The following is a 17,999-nucleotide window of genomic DNA, read 5'->3' on the forward strand; positions in this document are numbered from 1 at the left end:
TGTAATGATGTCTGCAATAACAAAGGTTTACAATATTGCTATTAAAGAAAACACTTTAAAAAAAAACATGTATGCTATACAATTAACAAGAAACTACATTGCAGATTTATAATTAGCCTTATTATAGAGAACAATCTATAATTTTCTCTTAGAAAAATCTATTTTACTGAAAATCAGTAAAAGGTTTACTGATGCATACAAAATAACAGCAGTAAACAGCAATTTGCAAAACTGTAAATTAACTTCTTCAGCTCTGAATATACATAACAAAAATGAATTTCTGAAATAAAATAAATGATTTGGACCAGCACAAAAAAATGATACTAATTATAAATCGTTGTTTCAAGTGAATGATCATTCAATCATTAGTTCAATTGTATAGTTGTAGACCTGAAATATTAACTTCCTTTCTCCTGACCATTAGCTGAAAATATCACCAATAATTTGTCATGGACAAAACAACACTGGCACTACGGACAAGAAAGCACACCAGCGCCACTACTTCCTCTGAAGGCTAAGGAAATTGAGCATGTTTCAAACGATTCGTACCAATTTCTACAGTTAGAAAGCATTCAACCCGGATGCATCACAGCTTGCTCTGCCCAGACTACGAGAAATTAGAGAGTTGTAAACACAAAGCCCATCATGCAAACCCAACTCTCCTCCTCCACAAATTACATTGTCTCAGGACCATCAATGACCATTCACACATCAGCCATTCTCTCTTCTCCCCTTTCCTGTCAGGCAGAAAATAGAAAACTTGAAAGCAGCTACTGCCTACTGCAAGCTTCTTCCATTGTTCTCAGACTCCTGGATGGACCTTGAGACCACAAATGAATTCTCAATCTTTAAAGCTATCTTGTTTCAACCCTTGCCCTTTATTTTTACCTTCACTTTCTCTGTCGCTGTAAAGACATACTCTGTACTGTTTAGTTTTTCTTTTGCACTATCTGATGTACTCATGTACAGTATGATTTCCCTGGATAGCATGCAACTCAATGTTTTTCACTGAATCTCAGTGCACATGACATTAATAAACCAATACCATTTCCAACATTTTCTGTTTTTATTAACAATGCAAATGAAATGTTCAAAGGAAAAATAAATCTGCAGCAAAAATTTAAATAACAGCTGATTTTGACTTGAAATCCGACCAATGGCCGAGCTGGGGCAGCACAGTGGCGCAGCACAGTGGTACAGCTACCGACTCATGGCGCCAGAAACCAGAGTTAAATCCTGACCCCAAGTGCTCTCTTTGTGGAGCTTGCACACTCTCCCCATAACTGCATGGGCCTCCTCTGGTTTCCTCCCACATCCCAAGGGCATGCTGGTATACAGGTTAATTAGTCTCTGTAAATTGTCCCTAGTGGGTAGGGAGTGGATGAGAACTTGTGTTAATGGGTGATTGAAAGCCGCCATGGACTCGGTGGGCCAAAAGACCCGTTTCCACGCTGTATCGTTAAATTAAACTGTTCAATGTAACAAATAAAGTCAAGGAATAAAAAGTGGACAATATGAATGGTTTTTCATTTCAAAAATATGTTTATCTAGTAATAGGAAACACCACAAAGCTGATTATGAGAATGTCACAATTTTAACACTCATTATTTTCATAAACAATCCAGATGGGGAAATCAGTCTGCAACAAAGTTGCTGCATTCACAAGCATAAACCATAACCAATGTAATATTACTTACTCTTTCAAGATCTTTAATTTCTGAGCTGAAATTGTTGTCACCTTCCATCATTTCCTCCTCCTCAAGTGTTCTCTCATCATCAAAATCATGCACCAACATATCAGTAGATGGATCAAAATCGTGGTCCTCTGAGCATGTTGCACCCCCTGTACAAGGCATTTTTAGGAGAATGTTGAGTGTAAAACAATGCAATGCCTTATAGTTTTCAACATAATTTATGATGACCTTCAGCACTAGATTTTGCTTACACAATATTTGATAGAAAGCATCAAGTTCTTTGTAGTCCAACATTGATACGACTCTAGTCCCAATGAGACCACATTATCTGTGAGAAATCTATTGGATTTCATGTTAAAAGTTTTTGAAATTCTCGAGTTTTGTATCTGCCCAGTATCCCATGACTAAAAAAAAATTGCAATTTATAAATTAGCCATTTCTACAAAATATCATGATGTAACAGCAAACTTTATCATAAATACAGACCTTAAGGAATGTTTACATTTACTCTACCTGGGCTTGAGCTTCCAATGGAAGGCTGTGGATTAAAATAAAATTGAAAAGGTTCAAAATAAATTCACTGGCAGTCATTTAAAAAAAACCATGTCTAGATCTAAAGTCTTAAATGGCGTTATAAAGCGTTACAAATTATACAAATATTATTTAAATATATATTCACAAACTACCACCGTTCTTAAAAGTAATAATAAAATACAAATTGGGAAATGTTGGCTGGTTGACTGGGTGGGTTGAGAGGAAAGTTTGTGTAATGGCAAGCCGCTGTTGGCGGACTTTTGCACGTAGCCTGGAGCGAAATAAAATGTTTTAAAAAATCAAAGTAAATGCAGCAATTCAAGAACTTTATTCAAACATATTTCAGAAGAAACGCAGTTTTTTGTGGGGTTTTTTTAAGTGACGAATTCCAGGAGAGGAATAACCCTTACCAAGGCCTAGCGGATACGGACAGAACTTCAACATCGGATGGTGGGGGTTGGGGAAAGCGCGCCGCGAAGGCAGGCTCAACCTAGTAATAATTCCACAATTTTGCAATATTTAACCCCAAGAAAAACGAAAAGTTGAGCAGCTGAACGATTGCTCTTTAAAATTGCATCTTGCTTTTTAAATATATAACATAATCAGACTCGGATGATGGTCACATTTGAGAATAAATATTAAAGAATAGATGTTTAAATTAACTTTTATTTCTTCCTGCTCAGCCAAGTGTTGACGGCTCTGCCTTACCTCCGCCATTTTCTAACTTCGGGCCGGAGAGTGAGATCGACTGCTGACCCGGATGTACTGCCCATCCCGCCTCCCTCCCCCCCAACCGTGCCGCAACAATCTCTCTGATTGGACGCGCAAGTAACTTGGACCATCAGTGTAAATGAATGTTCCGCCGCCCGCTTCACAGTTCTCGGCTCTTTTGTGGCGCCTTCTTCCGTCGGTTGGTTAAAACTGTTTTTGAAATAGCGGCGTAATTTTGCTTGGAATGAACTGGTTCTGTTTCAATATTGACCAATCGGGTTGGGTTTTCTTGCGGTTGCGGGCGGGCCGGAGTAACCATGGTGACTGTACCGCCCGCTCCCTGACAACGGCCCCGTCGCTTGGAAACTGGTGAAGCCGGTTGGAGCAAAGCTATAAGGTCTTTGTGTTGGAGAGCGGCGAGGGAGTAAGTCAGTGCATCCACTTCATGCAAAACTCTGCAGCAATGAAGAAAGGCAACACCTCAGTGTCGTGAGTTCTGCTAGATTTTGTGTTACTTTTTATATGACTGATAATTAAAGGTTCGTGTGTAATTCAGTGGCCCAAGATCGTTATTTCAATTCACAGAGGAAGGTACCGCAGTTGCTGGTTTACGCCGACATACAATGCTGGAGTATCTCGGCGGGTAAGGCTGCATCATTCTCTGGAGAAAAGGAATAGGTGGCGTTTCGGGTCAGATCATAGCTTTGATCTGTTCTGTACCTTTTCATCTCTCTGTGTCTCCCCTCTCACCTGACTCAGATTGAAGAAGGGTCTCGACCCGAAACGTCACCCATTTCTGCTCTCCAGAGATGCTGCCTGGCCCGTTGTTACTCCAGCATTTTGTGTTTATCACTGAGGAATGCTGTCCAAAGTTATCTCGGAGATTGGGATAGAGATCGAAACGACATGTTATTTCTGAGTGTGTAAGAAGGAACTGCGGATGCTGCTTTAAACCGAAGATAGACACAACATGCTGGAGTAACTCAGCGTGACAGGCAGCATCTCTGGAGAGAATGATGATGTTTCGGGTCGAGACCCTTCTGCAGACTGTCTTCTGAACTGTCTTGCGAAAATTACCGCTAGAACACTCATATGATGTCCATAGCAGCAAGCAGCTGTGGAAGCAGATAGTAGCAAGACTGACGGATTTATCGGCTTTTCATTTTCTGCTATTCACTGTCTCAGCCCGTGAATATGAACCGGAAAGAAAGATTCAGGATAAGGTCGTACAGCACAGAGGAGACAAGCCCTTCGTTCCAGCCTGCCCATGTCGACCAAAATACTCCATCTACACTCGTCCCCTCTGCCCGTGTTTGTCCCACATCCCTCTAAACCTATCCTATCCATGTTCCTGTGCAAATATCTTTGAAATGTGATAGTGCTGGCCTCAACTATCTCATCTGTCAGCTCATTCCAACTGCGCACAACCCTCTGTGTAACCAGCTGCCCCTCAGATTCCGATTAAATTTCTCCCTTAAACCTATGTCCTCTGGTTCTTGATTCCCTTACTGTGGGTTAAAGACTCTGCGCATCTACTGTTCCCTTCATGAACTTATATACCTCTATAAGATCGCCTCATCCTCCTACGCTCCAAGGAATGCAGGAGGGCAGTCACGGTGGCGCAGCGTAGAGTTGCTGCCTTACAGCAAAATGTAGTGCCGGAGACCCAGATTCGATCTCGACTACGGGTGCAGTCTGTATGGAGTTTGTACGTTCTCCCCGTGATCTGCGTGGGTTTTCTCCTATGTCTTCGGTTTCCTCCCACACTCCAAAGACGTTCAGGTTTGTAGGTTAATTGGTTTGATAAATGTAAAAACAATTGTCCGGTATAAAATAGTCCTACTTCCAGTATAGTCCCTGGTGGACTCTTCGGAAGGTGGAAGGTATAAGGTACAAGGTACAAGGTCCTGTTCTGCCTGACCTCTCCCTATCTTCTCTGCACTCTTTCCAGTTTAACATCTTTCCTATAGCAGGATGACCAACATGACACAATACTGGTGGTATACCGTGGCCTCACCAGCGCCTTGTACATCTGTAACATAATATTCCAACTTCTATACTCAAAACCCTGACTGATGAAGACCAATGTGCCATAAACCTTCTTGACCTCCTTATCTACCCGAGATGCCGCTTGCAATAAACTATCTAACCTGCACTCCTAGAGGTAGTTGGGACAACTATCGCAACATTTAAGCAACATTTAGACAGGTACCTGGATAGGATAAGTTTAGAGGGATATGGGCTGAATGCAGACGGGTGGAACTCATGTAGATGGTCATGTTGCCCACTTACCCAACTGATCCAGGTCCTGTTGCAACCTTTGATAACCACCTTCGTTATCTCCAATACCACCCATTTTAGTGTGCATACTAACTAATCCTGCCTCGTACGTTCTCACCCAAATCATTGATATAAACCATAAACACCAAAGGAGCCAGCACCAATCCCTGAGGCACACCACAAGACACAGGCCTCCGGTCCAAAAAGCAACCTTCCACCATCACCTTCTGCCTCCTTCCATGAAGCTAATTTTCTATTCAAAGATGTTTTCCTTGGATCCCATGTGATTTAGCGTTCCAGAGCAGCCTACCATGTGGAACCTTGTCAAATGGCTTGCTGAAATCCATATAGACAGTCTATAGCTCTGCCCTCGTCAACCTTATTGGTTCCTTTTTCAAAAAATAATCAAATTTGTGTGACCAGATACCGCGCAAACAAAACCGTGGTGACTATCCCGAATCAGCCCTTGTTTATCCAAAGTCTTTTATATCTTATCCCTCAGAATACTCTCTACTGTCTTTATGACCACAGATGCTAGAGTCACTGATCTATTGTTCCCAGGCTTTTCCCATCTTAAATAGAGGCACAACATTTGCCACCATCCAGTCTTTTGGCATTTCACCTGTATTTAATTACTGCTCGTATATCTCCACCAAGGAGTATTGGTGGTGGAGGCAGATATGATATTGGCATTTAGGATGCTTTTAGATAGACACATGGATATGCAGAGAATGAAGGGATATGGATCACCTGCAGACAGAAGAGATTAGTTTAACTTGGAATCATGTTCAGCATGGATATTCTGGGACGAAGATCCTGTAATGGTGCAGTATTGTGCTATGTTCGGCTTGCTGTGGTACATTCAGGGTCTGGGCCAGTCACTTTAACCTGCTTCAGTTTCTGGAAATCCAATCTGATGTTTGTATTCATGATCACATGTGCACCTGAGGCTATCGGGGCAGGAGACTTGAACACTGCATTTCTCTGATCTTTGGTTTAAAATGAGGTTTGAATGCATCGACTCAGGGAGGAATGCATTGTTGTCAGCAACTCTGCCCAACTTCATTTTGTAGCCACTTATAGTATGCAGGCCTTGATACGATCAATGGGTATCTGTGTGGTTAGTCTCGGTAATGAACTTGATCTGGAATTGTCTCCTGGTGTCACAGATAGTTTAGAAAACCTAATAGGACACCTGGTTGAGTGGTGCTGCAAAAACACCCTCTCACTCAATGTTAACATGTCCATCAAAAGCATCTACATGAGGACCTGCCTGAAACATAGAAACATAGAAATTAGGTGCAGGAGTAGGCCATTCGGCCCTTTGAGCCTGCACCGCCATTCAATATGATCATGGCTGATCATCCAACTCAGTATCCCGTACCTGCCTTCTCTCCATACCCTCTGATCCCGTTAGCCACAAGGGCCACATCTAACTCCCTCTTAAATATAGCCAATGAACTGGCCTCAACTACCCTCTGTGGCAGAGAGTTCAAGAGATTCACCACCCTTGTGTGAAAAAAGTTTTTCTCATCTCGGTTTTAAAGGATTTCCCCCTTATCCTTAAGCTGTGACCCCTTGTCCTGGACTTCTCCAACATCGGGAACAATCTTCCTGCATCTAACCTGTCCAACCCCTTAAGAATTTTGTAAGTTTCTATAAGATCCCCTCTCAATCTCTTAAATTCTAGAGAGTATAAACCAAGTCTATCCAGTCTTTCTTCATAAGACATTCCTGACATCCCAGGAATCAGTCTGGTGAACCTTCTCTGCACTCCCTCTATGGCAATAATATCCTTCCTCAGATTTGGAGACCAAAACTGTACGCAATACTCCAGGTGTGGTCTCACGAAGATCCTGTACAACTGCAGTAGAACCTCCCTGCTCCTATACTCAAATCCTTTTGCTATGAAAGCTAACATACCATTCGCTTTCTTCACTGCGTGCTGCCCCTGCATGCCTACTTTCAATGACTGGTGTACCATGACACCCAGGTCTCGCTGCATCTCCCCTTTTCCTAATCGGCCACCATTTAGATAATAGTCTGCTTTCCTGATTTTGCCACCAAAATGGATAACCTCACATTTATCCACATTATACTTCCACAAGAAGGTGGAATCTCTCCAGGCATCCTAACCATTCAGGCCTTGCCCTCTTTCCACTGGTACCATCAGGCAAAATAAAAAAGTCCCCACACCACTAGTTTCAGGAACATCACTTTCGCACAAGTTTTGTCTTCTTGAATCAACCCACACAACCCTAATTCTACTTCAATAACGGAACACTACAGACTATCACCAGCACTACTGTGGACTTGTGCTTTTTTTCAACTTATGTTTTTGCACCTTATCTTAATTTTGGTACAGTTTTTCTTTTTGAAATTCTATGTGTAGCTTATATATAATTGATACATTATTTATTTTTCTATGTTTATCTGAGTTCTGTTTTTGAGTGTAAGGAGGGAATAGGAGCTGGTTAAATTTTACAAACTGGTTCGATTTTTCCAGCCTGATGGTCAGATTTCCAAAATTCAGACAGGGGTTGTTTTGCGGTGATCGTGGGTGTTTGGCCCTCTTGTCGGACAGAGGACACGTTGATAGTATTTTAGTAGAACACTCTCAAGGTTGGCTTGGTTGAAGCCCTAGGTTATGATGAACAAGGCTTTCTCTTATCCCTTACCAGTCTGAAGATGGGTCTCGACTCGAAACCTTACCCATTCCTCTCCAGAGATGTTGCCTGGCCCGCTGAGTTCTCCAGCTTTTTGTGTCTATCTAAAGCTTTGCAGTACTTTGTTTCTAGGCTATTGGTAGTGGTGCACAGTACATCCAGTATAGGAATCACAACCATATAGGGTGGGATGGAAACTGCAATTAAGATAGCCAAAGTGAATTCCTGTGGCAGGTAATAGGGAATGGCACTTTACTTTCAGATATTCACGGTGCGGGACAGGATCTCACCAGAACAGCCACGTCCAAGCACCATGAAATGTTGATTAGGAAGCAGACCCATCCTCATCTTTTCTTGTTCGAGGATGCCCTATGGTCCATCCAATGAATTGAGAGGCCTTTATTTTGAATGGCACAGTCAGGTGAGCAGGTGTGAGCCTTGTCTCTGTAAAACAATGCACACTTTAGTATCCCAGTTCATTAAGGTAGGTGAGTCTAGTTTTAAGTTCATCCAGCTTGTTTGTCATGTACATCAATGATCTGGATGATGGTGTGGTAAATTGTATTAGTAAGTATGCAGATGATACTAAGATAGGTGGGGTTGCGGGTAATGAAGTAGAGTTTCAAAGTCTACAGAGAGATTTATGCCAGTTGGAAGAGTGGGCTGAAAGATGGCAGATGGAGTTTAATGCTGATAAGTGTGAGGTGCTACATCTTGGCAGGACAAATCAAAATAGGACGTACATGGTAAATGGTAGGGAATTGAAGAATGTAGGTGAACAGAGGGATCTGGGAATAACTGTGCACAGTTCCCTGAAAGTGGAATCTCATGTAGATAGGGTGGTAAAAAAAGCTTTTGGTGTGCTGGCCTTTATAAATCAGAGCATTGAGTATAGAAGTTGGGATGTAATGTTAAAATTGTACAAGGCATTGGTGAGGCCAATTCTGGAGTATGGTGTACAATTTTGGTCGCCTAATTATAGGAAGGATGTCAACAAAATAGAGAGAGTACAGAGGAGATTTACTAGAATGTTGCCTGGGTTTCAGCAACTAAGTTACAGAGAAAGGTTGAACAAGTTAGGGCTTTATTCTTTGGAGCGCAGAAGGTTAAGGGGGGACTTGATAGAGGTTTTTAAAATGATGAGAGGGATAGACAGAGTTGACGTGGAAAAGCTTTTCCCACTGAGAGTAGGGAAGATTCAAACAAGGGGACATGACTTGAGAATTAAGGGACTGAAGTTTAGGGGTAACATGAGGGGGAACTTCTTTACTCAGAGAGTGGTAGCTGTGTGGAATGAGCTTCCAGTGAAGGTGGTGGAGGCAGGTTCGTTTTTATCATTTAAAAATACATTGGATAGTTATATGGATGGGAAGGGAATGGAGGGTTATGGTCTGAGCGCAGGTATATGGGACTAGGGGAGATTATGTGTTCGGCACGGACTAGAAGGGTCGAGATGGCCTGTTTCCGTGCTGTAATTGTTATATGGTTATATGGTTATATGGGTGTTTGCCGGGAGTATGCTGTATGAATCAGAGGGTGGTAATGAAGGGATAATTTTCAAATTGGAAGCCTGTGACCAGTGAGGTGCTATACATGGATTGGTGCTGGGTCTACTTTTAGAATAGAATAGAATAGTTTCTTTACTGTCATTGTAACATGAACCATGTACAACGAAATTTAAAAATGTCAGCCAGTCAGTGCACCATTCAAACATTTCTAAAAGCTAACGATACATACAAGGTAAAATATTAAAAGATAAACAACTAAAATAAATATCATGCAAATAGCACGCATAAACACCCAACCCTCCATCCTTCTGCCGATTTCACAATGTACCACAGTCCCTTAGTATGTATCGCCCCTGCGTTCCTTGGCGGCTACATTTAGTGCTTTTATAGCAGTGGGGTAAAAACTGTTTTTTAGTCTGTTCGTCCTTGTCCTTGTAGATCTGTACCGTCTGCCTGACGGCAACAGTTCAAACAGGGAGTGACCGGGGTGGGAAATGTCCTTTATAATACTCTGGGATTTTTTGATGCAGCGGGAACTGTGTAAGTCCTCCAAGGTAAGGAGAGGGCAGCCGACAATCCTCTGGGCGTTGTCAATGGCCCTCTGGAGCGCTTTCCTCTGAGCCGCTGTGCAGCTGGTGTACCATACGCATACACAGTATGTTAGTATGCTCTCAATGGAGCACCGATAAAAGGACAGCAGCAGTCTCTGAGTGATGTTATTCTTCCTGAGCACCCTCAGGAAGTGCAGTCTCTGCTGGACCTTTTTCAGCAGCGCAGTGGTGTTCACGCTCCACGTCAGGTCCTCCTCAATATGGATTCCCAGGAAGCGGAAATCCGCCACCCTCTCCACACAGTCCCCTTCTAATAATCAATGGTACCATGTCCGTTTTATTCTTCCTAAAGTCTATTATTATTTCCTTTGTCTTTAAGGTGTTGAGGAGCAGGTTATTTTCTTCACACCACACTGTCAGCTGCTCCGCCTCATCCCGGTAGGCGTACTCGTCCCCCCCGGAGATGAGTAGGTGGTGTCAATCTTTTGTCAATCTTTTGTCTGTCAATCTAGATTAATAACTAAACTAAGTGGGACCTGTTGGGTCCCAATCACACGGGAGACCTGGTCCCCCAACGCAACCCATTTCCCAACGCAATTTTCCACTACTCACCCGCTCCCACAACGCAACCCGTTCCCCCAATGCAATATTCCACCACTCACCCATCGCCCCTAACTGCGCAGGCCAAAGGTGGGGTTGTGGCCGGAAGAGTGCTTGGGCGGGGAGGGGTGTGTGTGCAGGGGTTGGAGGGGTTGGAACTGGCAGTGCGATGGGACTCACATTGGTCGTTCTCCTCTGCTGGGATTACAATATACAATACAATATTTATTTATTGCCATTTGAACCTCAATGAGGCTCAAACGAAACTCTGTTTCTACAGCCATACAAAAAGGAACAATTTCTACAAGACACACAAACAATTCAATTCACACAAACATCCATCACAGTGAATCTCCTCCTCACTGTGATGGAAGGCAAAGTCTTTTCTCTCCAGTGTTCCATTTTTCTCCCGATGTTAAAGCCCCCAGGTGGGCGATGGTAAGTCCCACGGCCGTTAAGGCCGCGCCGGGCGATGTACTGCCCCGCTCCAGGTCGAGACTCCCGTGAAGGGAAGAGATTTAAAAGTTCCGCCCCCCACATATACACAGTTAAAAACAATATAAAAAGAACACAACAAACCCCATTCAACTAGACAAAAAAAAAAAAAAGACAGACAGGCTGCGTGAGCTGCGCCGCCAACCGGAGATTATTCTCTCCGCTTCCTGTTTGACGACATCTCCGACTCTGGGCTGGGCTGCTTCCGGTCCCTCTGAAAATTATGTCCGGTTGGAGACCTCCGCCGGCCACCCTCAGCTCTAGTAAAGATGAGATGGCGCAGGAAGGGGCGGACCGTCCTGGGGAGTGGCAGGAGAAGAGACTAATCCGCGCGGCACTGACTGGCAGCAGTGGAGATCGATCTGCACATGCGCGTTTTTTAAGATTTTTGATCCTCGCTAACTTTTACATCATTCAACCGATCGGAACGAAACGGCACACTCGCAGCACAGGTGAACGGTGAGTGAGCTGGTGAAAAATCGTAGCGCTATTGCGTACCTTTTATGCAAATGAAAAGACCATGCAAACCGAAAGATAACAAGATCAGAGTTTTAGTTATGTACTAGACCAGTGGGACCCGTTGGGTGCCGTCCCCTCAACACGCAGTTGCGGGCGGGGGGGGAGGGGGGAGGCGGCCTGCGGGCGTCACACACACACACACAAACTACCCCCCACACACACTAACCCCCCCCCCCCCCCTTGATATTACATTAATATTGTTAATTGGCTTCGTTTACCACATCCCGCCCTATCCACTCACCCTTGCATAGCCGCTAACTGCGCAGGCGCGCCTAGAGAGGGAGGTAGAGAGGGAGCATGGACAGGGGCAGAGAGAGAGGGGGGGGCAGAGAGAGAGAGGGGGGGGCAGAGAGAGAGGGGGGGGGCAGAGAGAGAGAGAGGGGGGGGCAGAGAGGGAGGGGGCAGAGGGGGGGGGAGGTGGGACAGAGGGGGTTAGAGAGTGAGAAGGTGAGGTGGGGGTAGAGAGGGAGGGGGGAGGGGTAGAGAGGGAGGGAGGGTGTAGAGAGTGAGGGGTAGAGGGGATGTGCGGAGCACGGGAAGGGCTGGTTCCCGAACGCAATAGTGCACCACTCACCCATAGGTCCCAATACTCACCACTCCCTAGAGATGGAGGGGGGGGATAGAGAGGGAGGGGGGGTAGAGTGGAGGGAGGTGGAGAGGGAGTGGGCGGGTAGAGAGGGATGGTAGCAGAAAGGGTTGGGGGGCAGAGAGGGTGTGGGGCAGAGTGGATGGGGGTAGAGTCGGGGGGGGGGGAGCAGAGAGGGAGGGGAGGCAGAGAGTGAGGGGGCAGATGAGTGAGGGGGCAGAGAGGGAGGGGGTCAGAGAGGGGAGAGGGGGGCAGAGATGGTGGGGGGCAGAGAGGGTGGGGGTGGAGAGTCGGGGGGGGGTGAGGGGTTAGAGGCAGCACCTACCCACGTCGTAGAACAGCGTCAGGGCCTGGAACTCGGCCTGGTGATCGTACCCAGCCTGGCCCTGGCTGTAGACTGCAACCGTCAGTTCGGCCGCCACAGTCACCAGTCCAGGCCCCGACCATCTCTGGGCAGGCCCTGACTTCATCTCCAGGTTATTTTTCGGTGCTGGTCACGGCCCCATCCCAAGCCCCGGGCTCGGCCCTCACTCCAGCTCTAGGCTCTGCTCCAGGCCAGGCACAGTCGCCGGGTTTGGCCTGCGGCAGCAGCTTCCCCATCAGGCACCGGGCCGCCCCGAGGACCCCGAGTGAGGCCGCGGGTGGACGTGGACCTGAGGACCCCTTGTGAGCGTCGAGCTGAGGACTCGAGCGAGGCCGCTGGGGGACGTGGACTCGAGGACCCCGAGCGAGGCGGCGGGCGTCGACTCGAGAACCCGAGCGAGGCTGCGGGCGGGCGTGGGCACGGGGGAGGCTGCGGGCAGGCAGATGTCGACCCGAGGACCCCGAGCAAGGCTCCATGGCCTCGAGGACCCGAGCATGAGTGGGCATGTGTGAAACGGGCCGTGAGCGTGCATGTATGAAACGGGCGCCGACCTGAGCCATGGTGTCCGCCCGTGGTGTTCTTCTCCCAGGGTCCAGCAGTCCAACTGCATCGTCGAGGCAAACTGGGGCTCCCGATGTTAAAGCCCCCGGCGGGCGATGTTAGGCCCCGCTCCGAGTCCTTTAAACCCTGCGATTCCAGCGGTAGAAGTTGCCGTTGTGGGTGCTCCGAAAAGTGGTCTCCCACCAGGGACCTGCGAGCTCCCGATGTTCCTGTCCACCGGGCCTGCGGCCGGAGCCTCCGAAGCTCCGAAGTCGGGTCGCAGCCGCACGCCACCACAGCTCCTCCCATTCCGAAGACGGCCAGCTCCGCGATGGCGAGTCCACAGGCTCTGCGACTGGAGCTCTCAGGTTGATCCCGGCCAGAGGCCGCCGCCGGCATAAAATCTTAAGTGAAGCTGATCACTGCATTGAGGGAAAAATGTGAATTAGAATATGTAAAAATTTGCGAAAATATAAAGACACATACACATATATACAAGATGAGAGTTTTAAAGTTATACAAGACCAAGTGGGACCCATTGGGTCCCGTTCCCTCAACATGCAGTTGTGGGGGGGCGGCCTGTGGCATCACACACAACACACTAACCATCCCCCCCCCCCACACACCCACACACACACACCCACACACACAAACACACACCACACACACACACACACACACACACACACACACGCTCACACACACACACACACACACACCCCCACAAACACCAACTTTCACACACCACACACACACTACACACACACACACACACTAATCCACCCCTTGATATCTATATTACTAAAAGTCTGTTCTTGACCGGTTTTGGCCATCTGTGCTGCGATTTCCGAGAAAACGCCGCCACCCATGGCCGTCATTTTTGGCCACCTTGCTCAGAGCCCCCCTCCGCCGTGTGTGTGCCGAGCATTTTTCCCGTCGATGAAAAATGACAGAGACATTAGTGATTTTACAAAATTCCCCGTTCTCTCTGCTGCCCCCTGCTGGCGGCAGGTGGGAGGGACTATAAAACCAGGAAGTGGTGTGCCTCAATCAGTGTCTGCGAGCTGGAGGAAGGCAGAGGGTCACGTTTCTCTGAGCTGTGAATAACACTGAACACATGTCTACTCAAATGCAAGTGTCCTTAGTGGTTCTAAAACGCTTGCAGAATGTGTCTATTGGTTCTAAAATGTTTGCAAAAAGTGTTTATTGGTTCTAAAAATTGTTTGCAAAAAAGTGTCTCTTTTGGTTCTACAATGCTTGCAGATGTGTCCTTTTTGGTCTATGGCTAAAATATTTTTTCTCCCTCTCCCCCCCCTCTCCCCTCACACCCCCCTCTGCTCCCCTCTCCCCCCCTTTCCCTCTCCCCTGCCCCTTTCCTTTCCTCTCCCCTTTCCAGCTCCCCCCCCTCTTCCTCTCCCCCCCCGCCTTTCCTCTCCCACCCCTCTTTCTCTCTCCTCCAACCTCCCGTCTGCTTCCTCAGCCCTACAAAAGAAGCTATTGTCGACTCTCCCCCCTCCCTCTCTATCCCCCTATGTGAGTTCCCTCCACCTTCCGTCCCCCCCCCCTCTCCTCTCCCCCCTCCTCTCCGCTCCCCCGCTCATCTCTCCCCCCCCCCTCTCTCCTGCCCCCCTCTCCTCTCCTCCTCATCCCTCCTCCCTTCACTCCTCTCCTCCCCCCCTCTCCTCTACACCTCTCCCCCTCTTCCTCTTCCCCCTCTCCTCTTCCCCCCTCTCCTCTTCCCCCCTCTCCTCTTCCCCCCCCTCTCCTCTTCCCCCCCCTCTTTCCCTCCACCCTCCTCTTCCCCCCCTCCTGCGCCTCTTTCGACCTCCTGCCCTTCCCCCCCCCAGAAATCTCTCCCCCCCCTCTCCTCTTCCCCCCTCCCCTCTTTCCCCCTCCTCTCCTCTTTCCCCCCCCCCCCTCCCTCCCCCCCCCCCTCCTCCCCTCCCCTCCCTCCCTCCCCCCCTTCCCCCCTCCCCTCCCTCTCCTCTCCTCTCCTCTCCCCCCTCGTCCTCTTCCCCTCTCTCTCCCCGTTCTCCCCCCTCTTTTTTCTCCCCCCCCTCCATCCCCTCCCCCCCACCATTCCTCCCCTAAACCCCCTTCCCCCTCCCCCCTCCACACACCCCTACCCCCCTTCCCTCCACCCTCCCCCCCTCTCCTGCTCCACACTCCCCACCTCTCCCTCTCCCCTCCCCCCCCCCCTTCCCCACCTCCCCCTCCCTCTCCGCCCCCTCTTCCCCCCCTTTCCCCCTCCGCTCTTCCTTCCCGCCCCTTCCCGCTCTCCTCCCCCCCCGTCCCCCTCTTCCTCCTCCCCTCCCTCTCTCCCTCCTCCCCCCCCTCTCCTCCCTCCCTGCTCCTCACCTCACCCCCCCCCACCCCCTACCCCTCTTTGCCCCTCTCTCTGTGTCTCTGTCTATCTCTCTCTCTGTCTCTGCCCCTACTCTCTCTGCCCTCACTCTCTACCCCCACCCGCCCCCCTGCCCCTCTGGATGTGACTGCAAGTTGGGGGCTATGCGTCAGTAGATAGGGTGGTTATGGGGTAAAAGGAGCAAATTAATAATATTAATATAATATCAAGGGAGTAATTAGCATGAGTGCGGGGGGGGGGGATAGTTAGTGTGTGTGACCCCCCCCACCCCCACAACCGTACGTTGGGGGAACAGACCCAAAGGGTCTGCACTTGGTCTAGTTATATTAATATTATTCATTTGCTCCTTTTCCTCTATCCCCCACCCTACCCACTCACGCATTGCCCCCAACTGCACAAGCGTGGCTAGAGAGGGAGGTGGTGGTAGAGAGGGAGAGGGTGAGGGTGGTAGAGAGGGAGGGTAGAGCGAAGGGGAGGAGGGTAGAGAGGGAGAGGGTAGAGATTGAGGGAAGGGGGGTGCGCGCGGCATCACAGGGGAGGGCTGGTCCCCTTGTTCATGCCAGGCAGCCATTCCAAATATATTAAGACCTGATACCAGATTGATTTTGATTTGAATCTTCATTTTCAGCCAATTCATACCCTGTAATATATGAAGCTCCTGGACTTTGGTGGAGAATGCAAGGTCATTGACCTAAAATGTTAACTTTGTTCCTATCTTCACAGATGCTGCCTGATCTGCTGAGTCTTTCCAGCCTATTCTTTTTTATTTCAAGTGTTCAGCATAGACTATATTTTGCTTTTGTACTTTGTGAAGAGTTCATCTGAAGGATAATAGGTACCATCGGCAGTTTTTGGACAATGTAAAATAGCAAGTGCTATGTGAACTAGTTTTTCCCTGAAATCTTGATATATTTTCAGGGAAAGCATTTTAAAGTACATTGTAGTAAAATACAGTGCTTGTGTTTAGAGCTCTCTTGTTCCTAGTAAAATAGTACTGATGACAAATTAAACATTTTGATCAAGAAATATGCTGCACGTTTAAGTAATTTGGCTCCAGCATCTTTTTTTATATTGCACATTCTGCTACCAAAACACTGCAGTATTTTGAATCTTTAATGGCTTCTTTTGGTTTGACATTGTAGGCAATCCAAACTTGGAGGAAGTGTGAAGAAGCATTCTACTCATGGCAGTTCCAGTAACTTAGGCAGTAAAAGCCAAAAAAACGTATTCAATTTGTTCGGATCAAGTGGTCGCCCAAGGATAAGTATACAAGCAGATAAATTCTTGGATAAAGGCTATAGTGCAGGAGGACGACATACCACACAGGTACAGTTTTATGTGTTCAGCATCATGTCTGGATGTGAACACTTGGGAATTGTGACAGAATTTTTCCATATAAACTGTTTATCCAACTTAGACTTGCCATACTTACTTTAAATTAATGCTAAGCATTTTCCCTGGAGCTGGTGAAAAAAATAGATTTGAGGCACTAAAGAACAAAGTGTTGGAGTAACTCATTGGGTCAAGCAGCATCTCAGGAGGTGGATAGGTGATGTTTCAGGGAGGGACGCTTCTTTACACTGATTGTAGGGGGGAGGGAGATAAAAGCTGGGGGAGAGCAGAGGCAGGACAAAGTATGCCAGGTAATAGGTGAATACAGGTGAGGGGGTAGGAGGTTGATAGGCAGATCTTTGGAACAAAGGGTAGAGATTAAAGTAGATGTGAGACAGACAGATAGAATGGTAGGAAATAAGTGAGTTCGGTATTCTGAAAAATGTAAGGAATCATGTGATTTGTCAAAGGTCATTCACCATAAAGAAAAAGTGAATTAAGCGCTGGCTGAAGAAACTGTGTATAAATTCTTATCTTTATTCATAATTTACGTTTAAAAAATAATATAATCTGAGGAACGGGGGGGCCGTGTGGTGACATTATAGGAAAATTAATGTATTCCAGACAGGAACACAACAATGATAGTTTCTGAGTCAGATTTCACTATTCTGCTAATTTCAAGGCAATGGAATTCTTCAGCCTTGTCTATGAATACGAATAAGCAATGACATTTTCGATTCCAAAGGGACTCCCATAAATGGTCAACTCCTCATCCCCCCCAAAGAAACAGGTAGCGGGAGAGCGGAGAGAGAGGGGGCAGATGTGAGTGGGAGACAGGGGAGAGTGCGCACACAGACGCATGCCTCATCCGCAGCCAGGATCGAACCTGGGTCCTCGGCGCCGCAAGCGCTTCCGAACCGCCACTGGACCGCCCCTTCCCCCACCCACGCCTAGAGTGACCCCGGACCGACAGGACACCAGCGGTCACAGGCCCACAGGCAGCGTGGAGAAGAAGCGGCAACCCCACTCCAACTCCCGAGGAACCCGCTCCCCGATGGGCCGGAGATTGCCAGCCGCACCCCCCACCACGCCCAGCGGCCACCGGCCAACTACCCCGTTGCCAGCGAAAGCTGAGCACCAGCCATCAACGGGGATACACACAAAGCACTGCAGCTGGACAGGCAGCATCCTCGGAGTAAAGGAATGGGTGACGTTTTCGGGTCAAGACCCTTCTCCAGAGATGTTGCCTGATCC

At 47.7% G+C, this 17,999-nt stretch overlaps 2 protein-coding genes across 12 annotated transcripts in view; one reads left to right on the forward strand and one right to left on the reverse strand.

Moving 5' to 3' along the window:
* LOC129701023 (mesoderm induction early response protein 1-like) overlaps positions 1 to 3,010 on the reverse strand; it is a 52,582-nt gene extending 49,572 nt beyond the window's left edge. For 8 of the 11 annotated variants that reach the window (XM_055641937.1, XM_055641933.1, XM_055641935.1 and 5 more), the window contains exons 1-2: positions 2,208 to 2,232; positions 1,698 to 1,843 (exon numbers count right to left, since the gene is read on the reverse strand). In XM_055641937.1, the coding sequence (XP_055497912.1) occupies positions 1,698 to 1,796 (99 nt within the window). In that variant the 5' untranslated portion in view covers positions 1,797 to 1,843; positions 2,208 to 2,232. Of the gene's footprint in view, positions 1 to 1,697; positions 1,844 to 1,945; positions 2,099 to 2,180; positions 2,233 to 2,936 lie in introns of those variants that run through there. The other 3 variants (XM_055641936.1, XM_055641943.1, XM_055641934.1) reach the window with 3 other exon arrangements.
* Positions 3,011 to 3,089: 79 nt separating this feature from the next.
* Positions 3,090 to 17,999, forward strand: part of dnai4 (dynein axonemal intermediate chain 4) — a 73,006-nt gene continuing 58,096 nt past the window's right edge. Inside the window, exons 1-2 of the mRNA XM_055641931.1 lie at positions 3,090 to 3,428; positions 16,556 to 16,739. Coding sequence (XP_055497906.1) covers positions 3,385 to 3,428; positions 16,556 to 16,739 — 228 coding nt within the window. The 5' untranslated portion in view covers positions 3,090 to 3,384. The remainder of the gene's footprint in view (positions 3,429 to 16,555; positions 16,740 to 17,999) is intronic.

Source organism: Leucoraja erinacea, chromosome 10, assembly GCF_028641065.1.
Source record: "Leucoraja erinacea ecotype New England chromosome 10, Leri_hhj_1, whole genome shotgun sequence".
Lineage (NCBI taxonomy): Eukaryota > Metazoa > Chordata > Chondrichthyes > Rajiformes > Rajidae > Leucoraja > Leucoraja erinaceus.